At 36.4% G+C, this 14,391-nt stretch overlaps 2 protein-coding genes across 5 annotated transcripts in view; one reads left to right on the forward strand and one right to left on the reverse strand.

Moving 5' to 3' along the window:
- Positions 1-1,615, forward strand: part of LOC134532271 (uncharacterized) — a 476,249-nt gene extending 474,634 nt beyond the window's left edge. Inside the window, exon 11 of the mRNA XM_063368690.1 lies at positions 665-1,615. Within this exon, the coding sequence (XP_063224760.1) occupies positions 665-848 (184 nt within the window). The 3' untranslated portion in view covers positions 849-1,615. The remainder of the gene's footprint in view (positions 1-664) is intronic.
- A 3,447-nt stretch (positions 1,616-5,062) lies between these two features.
- The window catches only part of LOC134531832 (solute carrier family 2, facilitated glucose transporter member 1-like), a 207,473-nt gene continuing 198,144 nt past the window's right edge, over positions 5,063-14,391 (reverse strand). For all 4 annotated transcript variants that reach the window (XM_063367798.1, XM_063367801.1, XM_063367799.1 and 1 more), the window contains 3 exons: positions 13,306-13,518; positions 9,950-10,153; positions 5,063-7,842 (listed from right to left, as the gene is read on the reverse strand). In XM_063367798.1, coding sequence (XP_063223868.1) covers positions 7,699-7,842; positions 9,950-10,153; positions 13,306-13,518 — 561 coding nt within the window. In that variant the 3' untranslated portion in view covers positions 5,063-7,698. The remainder of the gene's footprint in view (positions 7,843-9,949; positions 10,154-13,305; positions 13,519-14,391) is intronic.

The following is a 14,391-nucleotide window of genomic DNA, read 5'->3' on the forward strand; positions in this document are numbered from 1 at the left end:
TTTGGTCATTTTGAGTGAATGCAGATTTTAATCGGTTTACCTATTGCAAGTTTCCCACTGACAGGGAAAATCTGGAGAACAGGAAAAACTAAAGGAATTAAAAAAATTTTTGTCTACAACCTGGAAAACACAAGAGTTACCCAACTGGATTAACAGTTTTTAATTCTGGTATGTTCCTCTACTAATGTCTTAAATCCAGCTAGTATTTTAATCACAAATTAATGTTTAGTTGAAATAACCCACCTGTTTATATCATTAATTAAATTGTGTATTGTGAATCATTTGAACATGATAAAATGTTGTTAGCCATACAAATGCTGACAACAATCAAATTTTGTGGTTTAATATTACAGACGGGTGCATTTCTTCATGGCATTGATAGAAAAAGATAACAGTATAAACTGTGTATTGTGTGGGAAAATATTTTACGGTCAGTTTGACATGTTAGAGTATATGTATTTGATACAAATTAATTGGTTAAGATTAATTGGTGAAGCAAAGATTTATTGGTGAAGCAGGGAAAAAATTGTACATATTTGGTTGAACAGGAAGAAGAGGAAGAGTGTGGGCACCGCGCGTATGATTTGAACATTAGTTGATTTTTTTTTTTTTTTTGTTGAGCCATTGCTTGGCGGAGCAGAACTTGTATGTTTGTTTTGGCCAGCCTGGCGGCCGGATTCATCGCGGGGGTGCTGTCACGCCTGTCGGAAGAACAGTGCGTAGCCGTGGGCGTGTGCGCAGCCAGACTGTCACTGCGGAGCGCGTCTGCCGTGCCGGCGAGGCTCTTCGATGTGCGGAAGTGGGCGGGACACGCTGCCTCGGTACCCTACTATACTCACACAAGCTAACAAGAGTTCTTTCTTAGCCTCTGGACCGTTGGAGCAAACCACTGATTTTTTTTTGTCCTGGAAGGCTCTGGGGTATTTGAAGCTGGACTCACAGTGATCCATCCGTCACGTGACCTCGATTCAGTCAGGTGCCCGAAAAAATTCCAACCGTCCATCCGTACTTTTGTCTAAAGCTTGCCTGGTATAACCTTCGATGGACAAAATTATAACCTCTGAAATGTTTGCAAAGTATTGCTTATCAACTCTTTATCTTAAATTTTTTTTTCAGTTTACTTATTGGTGTAACTGCTTCCAGAACATGTTTTAACTTGCATTAAAAAAAATCTTTAAATTTTGATATCAGATACAAAAATTGAACGAGATACTACATAAGTGTAATTATTTCCGTACAGTATCTGAAGCTGCATAAATAATGTCAGAGAGAAAAAATGGAGTTAAAAGATTTAAAAGTGCTTGCTTTCTGGAATTCTCAAACTAATCTACCTTTACAAAAAAAAAATTTTTTTCACTAAATTTAAGACTTCTAGTCAGTTAGCAGCCTTAAAGGGAATATTATAATGACAAACGGATAGAGTGAATTAAATTGCTTGAATGGTTGACGAACAAATGGGTGGCATAAGATTGGTCATTGAGAGTCCACCTTACTGAAGTGTGATCATTAAGAAGAAAAAGATTTTGGCACTTTTTAAGAACATTTATGAATTTTAATTTTAATGCATTTACATATGTATAATGGAAAATAAAAACAAATGGCATTTTTCTGTTTATTCTGAATTTTCAGTGTTATACTGAAAAAATGCTCACCATTCCATTCATGTAATAATTTTCAGTAATGAAGAAGGTTGGATACCAAATGATACCAAATGATAGCATGGAAATAGTACCTAAATTTCAAACGAGTGAGGTGATCTAGTGGTAGAACACTGGCCTCGCATTACAGAAGACCTGATTTTGAATTTTAGTTTGGCCATTCTGATTTTGGTTTTCTTTGGTATCCCAAAATCAGTCCAGGTGAATGCTGGTCTGGTGCTTTACTATAGGTCATGGCAGATTACTTTCGCAACATCTCTTTTCTGAGTACCTGTATGTAAATGGGTCTATGTCTTCGCTGGTGATGAGACATTGGGCCAAAATAATAACGATGATAAAAAATAATAACTACAATAACTCAAATTTTGAATCCCAGAGAGTACAGCAGATATAACCCTGGAATCTGAATCTGGTGTCAAGGGTCAAAATAAAATAATATATTATAATAAATGAAAAAAATAATTACTACTAACATGTTGAAACATTTAACCCTTTAAATGTTTGTTTCCCAAACTAAGTTTCCAGAATCAATATGTATTGTAATTTTATTTATGTTGTTATATATTAAAAGTACAATATCTTGGGGGAATGGTAACAGTATATATAGCAACAAAAATAATTGACCTCGTAAACTTCAAAGGTTATCAGTGTTGAATTTTTCATGTACATTATTTCCTTAAATATTTTTCTTCAAATAATTTTTTTTTTTTCAAATAATTCTTTAAATACTAAAGATTAATGGTATTTGAGGATTCGACTGGCCCACCCCTAATAATTATAATAATAAATTAACAACAAAAGTTCCAGTTCTCCAGGTAACTTTTTGAGGTGGCATGTATTTTGTACTCGGCCATATAGACCTGATACAAACTGTTTACTGTTCTGCTGTAATTCTCACCAAATTGTCCACGTATAAATTTTTTTTTGGGGTGGTATGTTCTTCAAAAAATTTGTGTTGGGCTTAATCGTTTACCTTTGTCCGTTATTTCCAAACAGAGCAGCGTTGAGATAGTTAAGTATGTAATGAAAATCAGTGTTTGGTGTTGGCGGTACTATGATGTCTGTACATGTAGCTAAATTATTTTAATTGTAGGCTACTTTGAAATGATGATAGTGTGGTGCATGAGCCATTTCAAATTAAATTTTAAAACTATGTTCTGTATAGGCATCACTTTTATTGGAAGCTTTGTTCAGGATTTGGAATGGATTGTACTTCACACATAAGAATCCTAGATGGCATAATGTGAAAATATATTGATAATATTTTGATTTTGATTTTTAACCTTAAACATGTAGGTGTATGAGGGCCTGAATGGGTTTGGTACATGAGTGCCTTGGTTTCATTGTATTCAATGCACAGGTACATTTAAATCTTACTGGATATTTTTATGAATATACATCAATTGTGAGTGTAGAATAATATGGACAATCTTTCAAAATCATAACTCACCCTTTCTTCTAAGTATCTGCTGTAACTTCTCTAAGCTCCTTCTCTGCGTAACTTTACCCAAGTACCCTACTTTACAAAGTCTAACAGTCCTTTTTGGAAAAAAAAAAAACCCAACTGAAACACAAAAACCTGAATTTTGGAATCTTCGCAAGGTCTGTTACTGAATAGTTGTGCTTGGACTAGTCAGCCCTCTCCAGCACATTTGCGACAAGTTTATTTGTAAAAACTTGGGCTCTTATAACTCCTCTTATGTAAATCAAACTGGAATGTGTTCAAGCTCATACTCTGAAATCTTGAAACCTACCGCCTTAAGACTCAGTCTGTCATGCAGAGCTGGGTATTTCGTTTTTTCCTTTACTATTATTTGAGGGATTTTCCTGTAAATTTATTCCGATAGTTCTCTTGCATTTTTGGTTGAACCACAAATTTTATTGAGGCTGTTTTAAGTTCACACAAATGATCATAATATTGAACACTGTGACCTTTTACCATGATTAGATGATATTTAGTGAATTTGATTAGAGAAAATTTGAATCAAAACATGAAATGCAAGAGAGCTATCACTATAAATTTACAGGAAAATCCCTCAAATGAAAGTAGGTAATGACAAGATAATTAAATGACCAAATTGGCATGTGAGACGGAGTCTTAAGTGAGAATTGAGTGATATCTTGAAGTAAACCTCTTTATCATCTGGCCCCGATTTACAAACGAGCCAACCGGGCGTTTGCCCAGAGCACCAGTTTTTGAAGGGGCGGCACCACAAAAAGGTGTGTAATATCCCTAAGCTTGCCGTAAGAAAAACATATAACCTCTCATTTGTAGGGTGGTTCTAGTATTTGTAAAAAAATAAATAAATAAATAAATTTGCTTCCATAAAGTACTGCCATGGACAAACTCAAGGGGAAATGTTAGTTTATACTAACTATTGTAGGGTGCTTAAAATATTAAGCTTTAAACCAAATACTTAATAAATAGATAGTTATAAGAGTTATTAGCAAGTTATCGGTAGTTAAAACAGCTGTATAAAACCGCAATGACCATTTATTAAATTTAAATAAGAAAAAAGAAAAATAGCCGGTAACTTTGAGAAAAAAACTTACTGTATTTAGTGGCATAATGAGCTGTTTTAAATTTGATAGTAAATAAGCTTGGATTTTTAAGATTTTATGATGTTTGGGAGGAACAGGAAAAGTAAGGGAGGTGGCTAAAGATTATCTGCCCAGAGCGATAGCTGCCTGAAATCAGGGCCTGTGAAACATATACAATAGCAAAACATTTCGATAATCAAAGTGATGTAAAGGAGTTTAAGTAAAACTAAATTTTGGCACATTTATGTTTTATTATAGTTTTTTTTTAACTATATAACATTCATATATTTACAAAACTGCACAGTGACATCACAGGTACATATATATGCATCCATTCATACATGTACAAACATATAAAAATCAAAATGTACACAAGCAATTCGTGCTCAGTACTGCAGTATATACATCAAAAATAAAACCACAGTTGGTAAAAGCATGTGATTTCTTGAAGTAATTTTAAAGTTCTTTAAAATGCACTGTATGTACCACAGATTATATTGGACTCTTAGCCATAAAGATACACTTTAGTTTCAGAGTGGTCACGAGCAAATTTTAGATATTACATATAATTGTAGTTACATTTCCAAACATTTGTGCTAGCAGTGTTGGAAACTGCAATGTACTTGAGGTTTTCTTTGGCAAGGTGATTCATTGATAGTTTCGTATTGCCTTACATGGTACGAAGGTGAAGGTAAAATACACAACACCCAGTCCTTTCACGTAGGACATTTTTTAAAGATTTTATAAAAACCATACCTGGTCTAGGATTTCATCTGGAATCTCAATCACACCCGCCAGGCATTCTGACTACTGGACCAAACAGTCAGACCTTATTACGTAAATAAAGCAGTGAAAAATTAAAATAAGCTGGTCATCCTCCATTTATTTCGATACATTAGTATTATTTTTAATCTGAAATAATATAAACCTTTTGGTAAAAATACAGGAGACAACACCATACACACACACACAATTTCATCTCAATCATTTATTTGCAAGCACTTAATTATTTGCATCAATGCAATAATTGAACTATGCTCAGTGACTAGCTGTCTTGGTATTACTGGATTTTATTTATTTCATTTACGCTACCGACTTTGTTAGAGTTTTGTTTGGTTGTAAGTTGGAGTGTCAACACGCTGTGGAATGTTTTGCCATAGCTAAGACAAACATTTGGTTACAATGTTTAATAATAATGTCAAATTCTGTGGCAGTGAAATTTTCTGTTAGTTAAAAAGTAACCAATGTGAAAAAATAATTTCAAGTAAATCCAGTAATATATAATTTTTTTTTCATTGTTTTCGAATTTCATTTGTTATATTCTGTTTCATGGTAAATAAAATCATAGTTGCTAAACGAAAATCACAACCTGAATTTTCACAAAATATATAGATACCTTTTTTTTTGCTTCATCAGTAACATTAAATAATAACATCAAACAGCAATAAATACAACACATTAACAGATAACACAAATACACTTCTACAAGTTGAAACATATTTTACTGACACTATTGCTACACAGTTTGTAGAGTATTGCGGGCACACAGGTACTGCAAGCTGCATGAGAAACTATTGTAATCAGCTGTCAAGGATTACCTTCTTCAGCAGTTATTTCCTTCATTTTTCCATCATCGTACAGCAAACATCTCAATCTCATTGTGTGCACAAATGGTTGTGAAGCACACCAGTGCACTGTGAATTTACTATTCTTGTTAGTCAAAGGAAAAGTGTGATGAATCTATGTCAAAGAAATGGCTGCTGCAGAAAAATAACACATTTACTTTTTGTTCAGGCGTTTTACAAGCTTAGTATTAGAAGCTTTGGACAGGAAGGGTTGTAGGTAATGCTAGCCCTGCCTCAAGCATTATAGAATGTTTGCCAGATGTCCTGGAGACAGTTTGTTTTTTCTCATTTCAGTCATAGATTTTAGGTTCATAAATCATTTGAGGACTCTGATGATATTCTTAAACTATAAATATTCTGCATTTGTTTCCAAAAGTTCTGAGATTGCTGACTAGATACATTTAATTTCTCAACTCTGTGATCAAGATGAGGCTTGGATTAATGCAGAAGTATAGTATGTAGTACTTTTGTCTTGGGGGAAAAAAAATATATATATGTGTATCGTATGTATATTACAGCTGGAATTTTGGTTCGTATACTCTGACTGACTTAATAGCAAAGTACTGTATCTGTGAAATTTAAAGATAATGTCAAGCAGCATTGCTATTTTTTTAATATTTTATTTATTAAGTAAAAGTGTTATGTTGTACTAACGGTGGGACAAAAGATAAATTTAATTTACGATAGGTTATCATTCAGTAATGATTCACAAAGCACCGACTTAACCCGCTTATAACTAGTCTTAATAAAATTCACTTACCTAAGGCTTGTCTTTTAACTTCTCTGATGTAAATATAAACCTAATTTATATATTTTAGCATAATATGCTAGAACTTCTGATTAATTGTAGATTTAAATGAAATAACTGAGTTATAATTCAAATTTGAGAGAACACAAACCATGCATCATCATTTAGTACTCGCACCTATACTAAATGAAAATCCTAATGCACCCGTTTCTAGTTCTTATCTAGCTCTAGTTCAATACCAAATTCTTGTAGTGCACACCACTAACTGATCTACATCAGTGATGTGATTTTGAATGATGTAACTAGTGATGTTCTGGTTTCATTACATTTCTCTCTATTTACTACATGTTCTTGGGTTGCATAACAGTATCAACTGCTTTATCAGGTAAACTTGTTTGTTCTCAATTAGCTGTCGCAATATTGTATATATATTTTTTCACAATGTAAAAAATGAAGGAATATCATCTTTGCAAGCAGAAAAATAAAACTGACTTGGCCGTATGTAACCCTGCTCAACTGTAGCTATTAGGGGAGCTGATTACAGTATTGTGAAAACAGTACTCTAAAATAATGCACAACTTCAGAACTCACACCTACTATATCGTTTAAGACACAGCATCAATGCAAATTTTCACTAACATTAGGACTTTTAAAATATTTCAGACATAAAAACAATATCACAATTTTATCATTTTAATCCAAAAATAAAATGTAGGCCTACCTTCAAAATATTTAGGATTACTACACTTACAACAAATTTCTTAGTTCTATACAAAGATATGTTTGATTTCATTCTAAAAACCAATATTCTATGGTACACAAATAAAATAACTAATATTCACTAAAAATATACTTAATGTCCACATGCGTTTAGTTTTTTACTTCTACAATGTCATCTTAGTCGACAAGCACTTCATCTATAAAACACATTACACTGTACTAAAAAAAATAGCCTGTCATGTGATAGCCATCGAGAGATATACAGAACAACCCGACTACACTAAGTTGCATCTTTTGCAAAGCGGTACTGTAGTACTTGCAAACCATAAACAAGTTTGGCATTGCTCCAAGTTGTGTCTTCTGGTACAGAAGTTCCTTATAATATCATGACACTAAGCCCTACGGTTCACTCGTAAGATCGTTGCCTGAACATGGCTGTTATTTCCTCCATCGTCTTGTTCTTGGTTTCCGGGACTTTCCTGTAGACGAAGAGGACGAACAGTGACAGCAGTACCGCGAAGATGATGAACACGTAGCCGTGAAGGACTTGCTAAAGGGAATAAAGAAACAGTCATGTCATGTTCCACTTGAATTAGGTATGCTGCATGCAATCAGGGAATTATGTAATTGAGTAACAATTATACTCTGTTGCACACTAGGACTTATATTAAGGAGGTTGCACAGTAAGTTTTATGTGTAACAAATAATCTGTGATTGTGAATACAAATTATTAAAAAGACTCTTTTTTTATTTTTATGTAGGTATATAATCAGTTGAATCAACAAAACAATTTTCAAAATAAATTTTTTTGTTGATTTAAGAAAAGGCATTTCCAAGTTTTTTTTTTATTTCTTGCATTTATATTACTCTAATTATGGTTCGCCATGTATTTTTCTCCATCAATTTTTCTTGGACTCATGTGAAGTGTAAAAAATGTCATCACTGTATGTATTAAATATATTTGAAAAATATTTATATTTAATTTAAAATTTGATTTAAATAAAAACAACAAGCTTTGCAAAACCTTAATTACTAGAGACAAGATTTTTATGGTTTTATTTTTGGGGCCAATTTTATTTTTTAGACACGAGATTTTGGTGTTATTGTTTTTATCTTGTATGAATTCTGTTTATTGAAAAAAATAGCATATTATTGAACAACTATTACATTTCAATGTTTCATTATACTTATTTCACCATAAGAGTGCCATTTTGACCAAAATATGACACACTTGTACAATATAATAATTTGTAATATGCATGTCGAGGACAGAACTACTTGGGACAATAAAAATAAATCTGCAAGTATTTGTGTGTTTAAAAATGTGCCAAAGTCGCAATGTCAAAATGAGTTGCTAATAACAGTTGCAAGATAAAAAAAATTAATTTTTCTTCCCAATCTATTTTGTTCATAAATTTAGGTACAATCTACAACAAATTATTATAGTTGAATTTAATGTACAGGTGCACCATCCTTTATCCGAAATTCCAAAATCCGAACAGCTCTAAAATCCGAAATTTTTTTCAAAACTTCAACGTCCGCGATATTGTTCGCAGTTGTGTGGCAAACTTAAGTCGCGATCGCGTGACTAGTGCGAGCGAGTGACTTGGCAGCACTGCGTCAGCAAGGCAGCATGCAATTTGGCAACGCCGAGGCGCTGTTTTTACAGTTTGTCCGGCAAACTAGCGCCAGTTACAGCTTGCTGCTTGGCTACGATAGGAGTTGTTTTATCGCATTTAGTAGTTAACCGTGTTGTTACGTGAACGTATTGCCATATTTGAAGACGGCAATGGCAAAAAGGCATTCCGATATGAAGATGGGTGGTAGCGAAAAAAAACGAAAACACTTAACATTATCAATAACTCAGAAGGTGGAATTATTGCGGAAACTGGACTCGAGCAATGTTCATTTGTAAGTGCGCAAGAAGTAATGTCTGTGTATGCGATTAAAGTAAAATTGCTTAGTCAGAAGCCTAAACCAAAACAAGTGACACTTCAAGAGGCATTTAAAAATGCCATCATTCGTGCTGCTATATCTCAGGAGAAGGAAAATCCTGCTCCCAGCCGATCACGAGACGTACGAGTTGACGGCGATATCGGCGGCGATGACGACGCACCATAAACATTCTCCAGATGTTTTACAGTATCAGATGTTAAAAACAAATTATTTTGGTGATTGTTTCAGGTATTTATTTATGCTGCAGTGTTTATTTACGTTATGTACTTTGTTGTTTTTTGCACTATGTTGCTTGAAATCCTTAATACATCTGACATAACCTAATTTGGCTTTACTAGGCCTCCTGTATTAAAATTCCGAAATCCGAAAAATTCCGAAATTCGTAATGCTGCTGGTCCCGACCATTTCGGATAAAGGATTGTGCTCCTGTATTAAAATATTAAATTTTTTTAACTTAAATTTTGATTAAATGTACTGATTAATGTCATGATTTTAGTTAGTTACATTTTGTGGCTTTGTGGTATATTAACTTGCATTTCAATGTAATATGGTGTATTGACATGCTGTGGTGTTATTTCACCATGTAATCTTGTCCCTACTAATTACAGTTAAATCTATATTAACAGTTTAAAACACAATGATCTGACGAGATCGCCAATCGGGAACGGTGCAGTGGACACAGCAAAGCGGGCGGGACTCACCTCGAGCGGCAGGAAGGTAATCCCCACAATGAAGTTGGCCGTCCAGTTGATGGCCACTGCACAGCTGGTGGCGGCCGATCGCGCCGACTGGTTAAACAGTTCGGAGACCAGGAACCACGGGATGGAGCCGGGCCCGATCGCAAAATTCACCACGAAGAATATCACCAGGAAGATGGCGAAGTAGGACACATGCACCGAGTATTCCTGGCAACCAAACACAGTCAACACTCTCATGTTCTGTAAATTTTCAACTAAGAAGTCAAGTGACATGGTTTCCAAATATTTACCTACTTTATTACGTTCTTTTGTTTTGATAGGCAAATTTCAGAATCTGTGCGAGTTATTCTGTCCATGCAAAACCAGTCAGAAACGGTTAGTTTTCAAATATATTTTAACACAGTAAGGTGATCTGTGTGTTAAGTACCACGTGGCATGGCCCAATCATCTCCATGTAAACCAAATGTGTGTTGTTGGGCCTTTTACTGTTAATGATTAAGTGTGTGAACTGCATAACTGGCAAGCTGTTCTATATCAAGTATGAGCATGTAACGAAAGTAAGAGGTTTGTAATTTGCCACGGGGCAGTACATGTCTGGATCTAAGCATTAGGGGTTGCCATAAATCCAAGTGCGGGCCATTCACCAAGAGCGAAAGCATGTAATAAAAGGTAATCTAAAAGTATGGGCTAGGAATTGTTTAAGTTCTTCACAAAATTTTCGTGTGGGGGGGGGGGGGGGGGGGGGGTTTCGAATCGGCGTACGTTTATACCTTGGACGCCACCACGTGGACCCGGCTACCGACTCTGTCCCAGGGCCGTGACGTGACCCATGTGGAGCTAGGCTCGACTTCCCCCCCGCTAGCACTCACCGGCCCGCTCTCAGCGGCGGGCACGCTATGTTACTGCTCGTGGGGTCTTGAGGCACCCCACACACCTCCGTCTCTGTGCTGGGAAACTCGTGGTCAGGAATTGAGTGTAACGAGTCTAGTGAATATTGAGCTTTATTGGCGCCGACACGTACGCTGACGACGCACACAGAAAACAGCACATAGTCCAGCTTTCATGCTGACCAGGACACAGCGTGGCCCGGTCCTGAAATTATAAGTCCGCCGATTAATCCAAAACGCTCCGGGGAGCTTTAATTCATTAATTTACACAGTCTGCCGCCGGGGTAGGCCTCGAAGGTTGATTAGAAAAAGGTTTAAAAAATTAGTTAGGACGGCGGATGTTAACGGATCGGTTACGAGCAAAAGTTGAAGTCGACGAGGTGCTGAGATGCGTCCTACCTCGCACGGCGAACGGAAGAGACTGCCCCGGGCCCTGGGTGTCATGGCCGCAGGAAGTGTTGAACTTACCGTTAGTAAATTTATATTAAAGACAGTTAAACATAACTATTAAAACCTTTTAAAAATTACAAGTTAATTAAGATTTAAGGATTACATATTATAGATATTTAATAATTACATTATTTAAAAAACATGCAGTCTCCACTGCTCCAGTTAGGGTGGGCGCCGAAAGGGTTCGCGCAGTGCGACCGAACACACGCACTTGTTGGCGGGAGTTATGAAATAGAGGGGGTCGGTGGGAGGAAAGGGGGTCGGCAGTGGCATGAGGCACGTCGGGCTTAGGGAGGGCGTAGCACTGGTCAATGTCAAAATTTTGAATCAGGTACAATAGAAGTTTTTGTTGTGTGTTTTTATCTAGAACTGTAGATTTTAATGAAATTAGAATTGGATAGTAATGGTTCCGTACTATGTATAAACCATAGCTAGAGACCCGTGAATTTTTCAGATTCATTTCGTGTTATGCTAAAATTCAAATAATTATACCTTAGTGCTGCTTCTGTCATTGGTTCTCTGTTAATCTGGAGGACTGAGGGCCAATTAGAGACCCTCACTCATAGAAATGTCGAATCACAGGCCACCCAGTCGAGACGACTCACAAGTCAACAGCCAATGAACAGTTGGCATTTGCCCGAGTGTGTAGAGGATATTGGAGTCTATCCTGGAGGTCATTGAATCCGCGAAATTCACGGGTCTCTAACCATAGCTAATTCCTGTGCCAATGTTCCTGGTCTGTGTTGTGCATCACTGTCTCTAAAGACTCGTCGGCAACAAGACGTTAAGGTTGCCGTCTGGCTCGGCACATAAGCTATAAAAGCGTGAAGGCACTAAGGGTTACACTGGCTAGCAATTCAGATGCCACTTCACCTCAAAGCACCATGCACTGAACTGGCGTGCAGTCTTCGCATCTGTATCGCGCCTCCTGGGACTTCAAGTGGCGACCCAGTAACTTTATCTATCCTACTTGCAAGACTGTGTAACAAATTTTTCATTCTTAAATTCACCCTTGAAAACAGCCAATTAAACATATTCCTCTGTCAAAAAAAAAAACTCATGTTTAAAACAAAACCATTTAACAAAACTAACATAGGTAATGGCAATGGCTCTTAGCTGCTATTCACGATCAGACATCTTTCTTAAATCTTGGTGCATTAAGCCTGGCCACCTTACATTAACGTTGGTTATTCATTTCCTTATCTTTTCTATTATTTGATGGAGTTTTCTTATACATTTATCATGACAGTGCTCTTACAAATTACAATTAGTCTCAAATTCTCAACAGATAGTTACTAAGGATTATCAGATAGTGCAAGTGTGTGTAATTATTATGATTACATGTGTGATCTTTTTTAACGTTAAGCAATGAATATGTAATGACAAAATTTGTGACTTATGAACAAATGCAAGAGAGCTATCATGATTTAGAGACCCGGAAAATTCGCGGTTTCATTTCGTGTCATGCTAAAATTCAAATAATTATACCTTAGTGCTTCTTCTGTCATTGGTTCACTGTTAATCCGGAGGACTGAGGGCCAATTAGGAGACCCCCTCACTCGTAGAAGTGTCGAATCACAGGTCACCCAGTCGAGACGACCCACAAGTCAGCAGCCAATGAACAGTTGGCATTTGCCCGAGTGTGTAGAGGATATCGGAGTCCATCCTGGAGGTCATTGAACCCGCAAAATTTCCGGGTCTCCAATCATGATATAAGTTTGTAGGAAAATACTTTAGTCAATAACAGGGGCGCAATAACAGGGGGGGAAGGGGGGCAAGGGTATTTTGCCCCCACTTCTGAAACCTGGAAGTGGGGGCAAACGGGGGCAAAGAAAGTGCTGTGTAATCAATTTTTAGATAATAATACTGCTTAAATAGCACCATTTTCCACCTATATTGCCCCCCCCCCCCTTTTGGAAATTTAGTTGTTGCGCCCCTGGTCAATAGTAGTGACAAGAAAACGAGATTGATCGTGAGGAGGATGGCCCCGGGAAGCCAGGTTGCAGGAACAAGGTTGCTCACCACGTAGACGAGGCAGATGGTGAGCAGCACGGTGCAGACGCACATCCCGGAGAAGCCGACCAGCAGCAGGGTCTTGCGGCCGGCCCGCTCCACCAGCACCAGCGACACCAGCGTCATCAGCACGTTGATGGCGCCCATGCCCAGCGTGGCGTACTGGGCGTTCATGTCCGACAGCTTGGCCATCATGAAGATCTTGGTGGAGAAGAAGAACACCTGCGACACGGCCAGGCGCCGCCGCGGTCGTTAACGGCGTCCCATCGAAACTCCACTTTCACCCCACAATGCTGCAGACTCCTCGTCATTGGAGGAAAAAAAATAAAACTACCCCAAAAGATAGAACTTTATTTTATGTTTAGAGGTGTGTGAAATTCGCAATTGCGATAAATGCTAAATAGATGCGAAATTTTTTCAATTGCCGCGATTATTTGCGAAACTTCAACATTTATTAAATAATTTCAAAACATGCAACTGAAATCCCCAAAAACCGCCAACTCCATTTTATAATTCACTCTGTCATTACTTCATAAGTTATAAGCTAAGATAAGTAGTGCTGTAGGCATTAAAAACTTTATTAAGTAGCCGTTGTACATATGCTTTAATTATTTACAACAACAAAATCAACAAAAATAAATGCGAGTAAACAATTTTTTTAAATGCTACAAAGTGCTAAAAATCACAAAATGGAAAATGCTATAAAATGCTAAAAATCACATAATAGATGCTATAAATTAAATTTTTAAATGCTCTTTTCATACACCTTTAGTTATGTTTATTCAATATATCTTATTATCTGAGCAGTTTGAGTAGTAAATACTGTATTGAATTAACCCTTTCAGTTACCCACTGCATACAATTCCGAAGAATGTAATTATCTAAACTTAAATTTTTTATTGCAACATAACTATATTTTTTTTTGTGTGGTAATAATAATCTTATGCTATAATTATAATATTAATTTATAATTAATAAAAGTAAAATAAAATTTGTCTCATAGCCACAAAGTATTATGTCCACTCGAATGTAGGTACACCTTAAAACCCACACATTGAAGGTTTGATAAACTCCACGTATCATTGAGATATGAAT

The sequence above is a fragment of the Bacillus rossius genome, chromosome 5 (genome assembly GCF_032445375.1).
Source record: "Bacillus rossius redtenbacheri isolate Brsri chromosome 5, Brsri_v3, whole genome shotgun sequence".
Classification (NCBI taxonomy): domain Eukaryota; kingdom Metazoa; phylum Arthropoda; class Insecta; order Phasmatodea; family Bacillidae; genus Bacillus; species Bacillus rossius.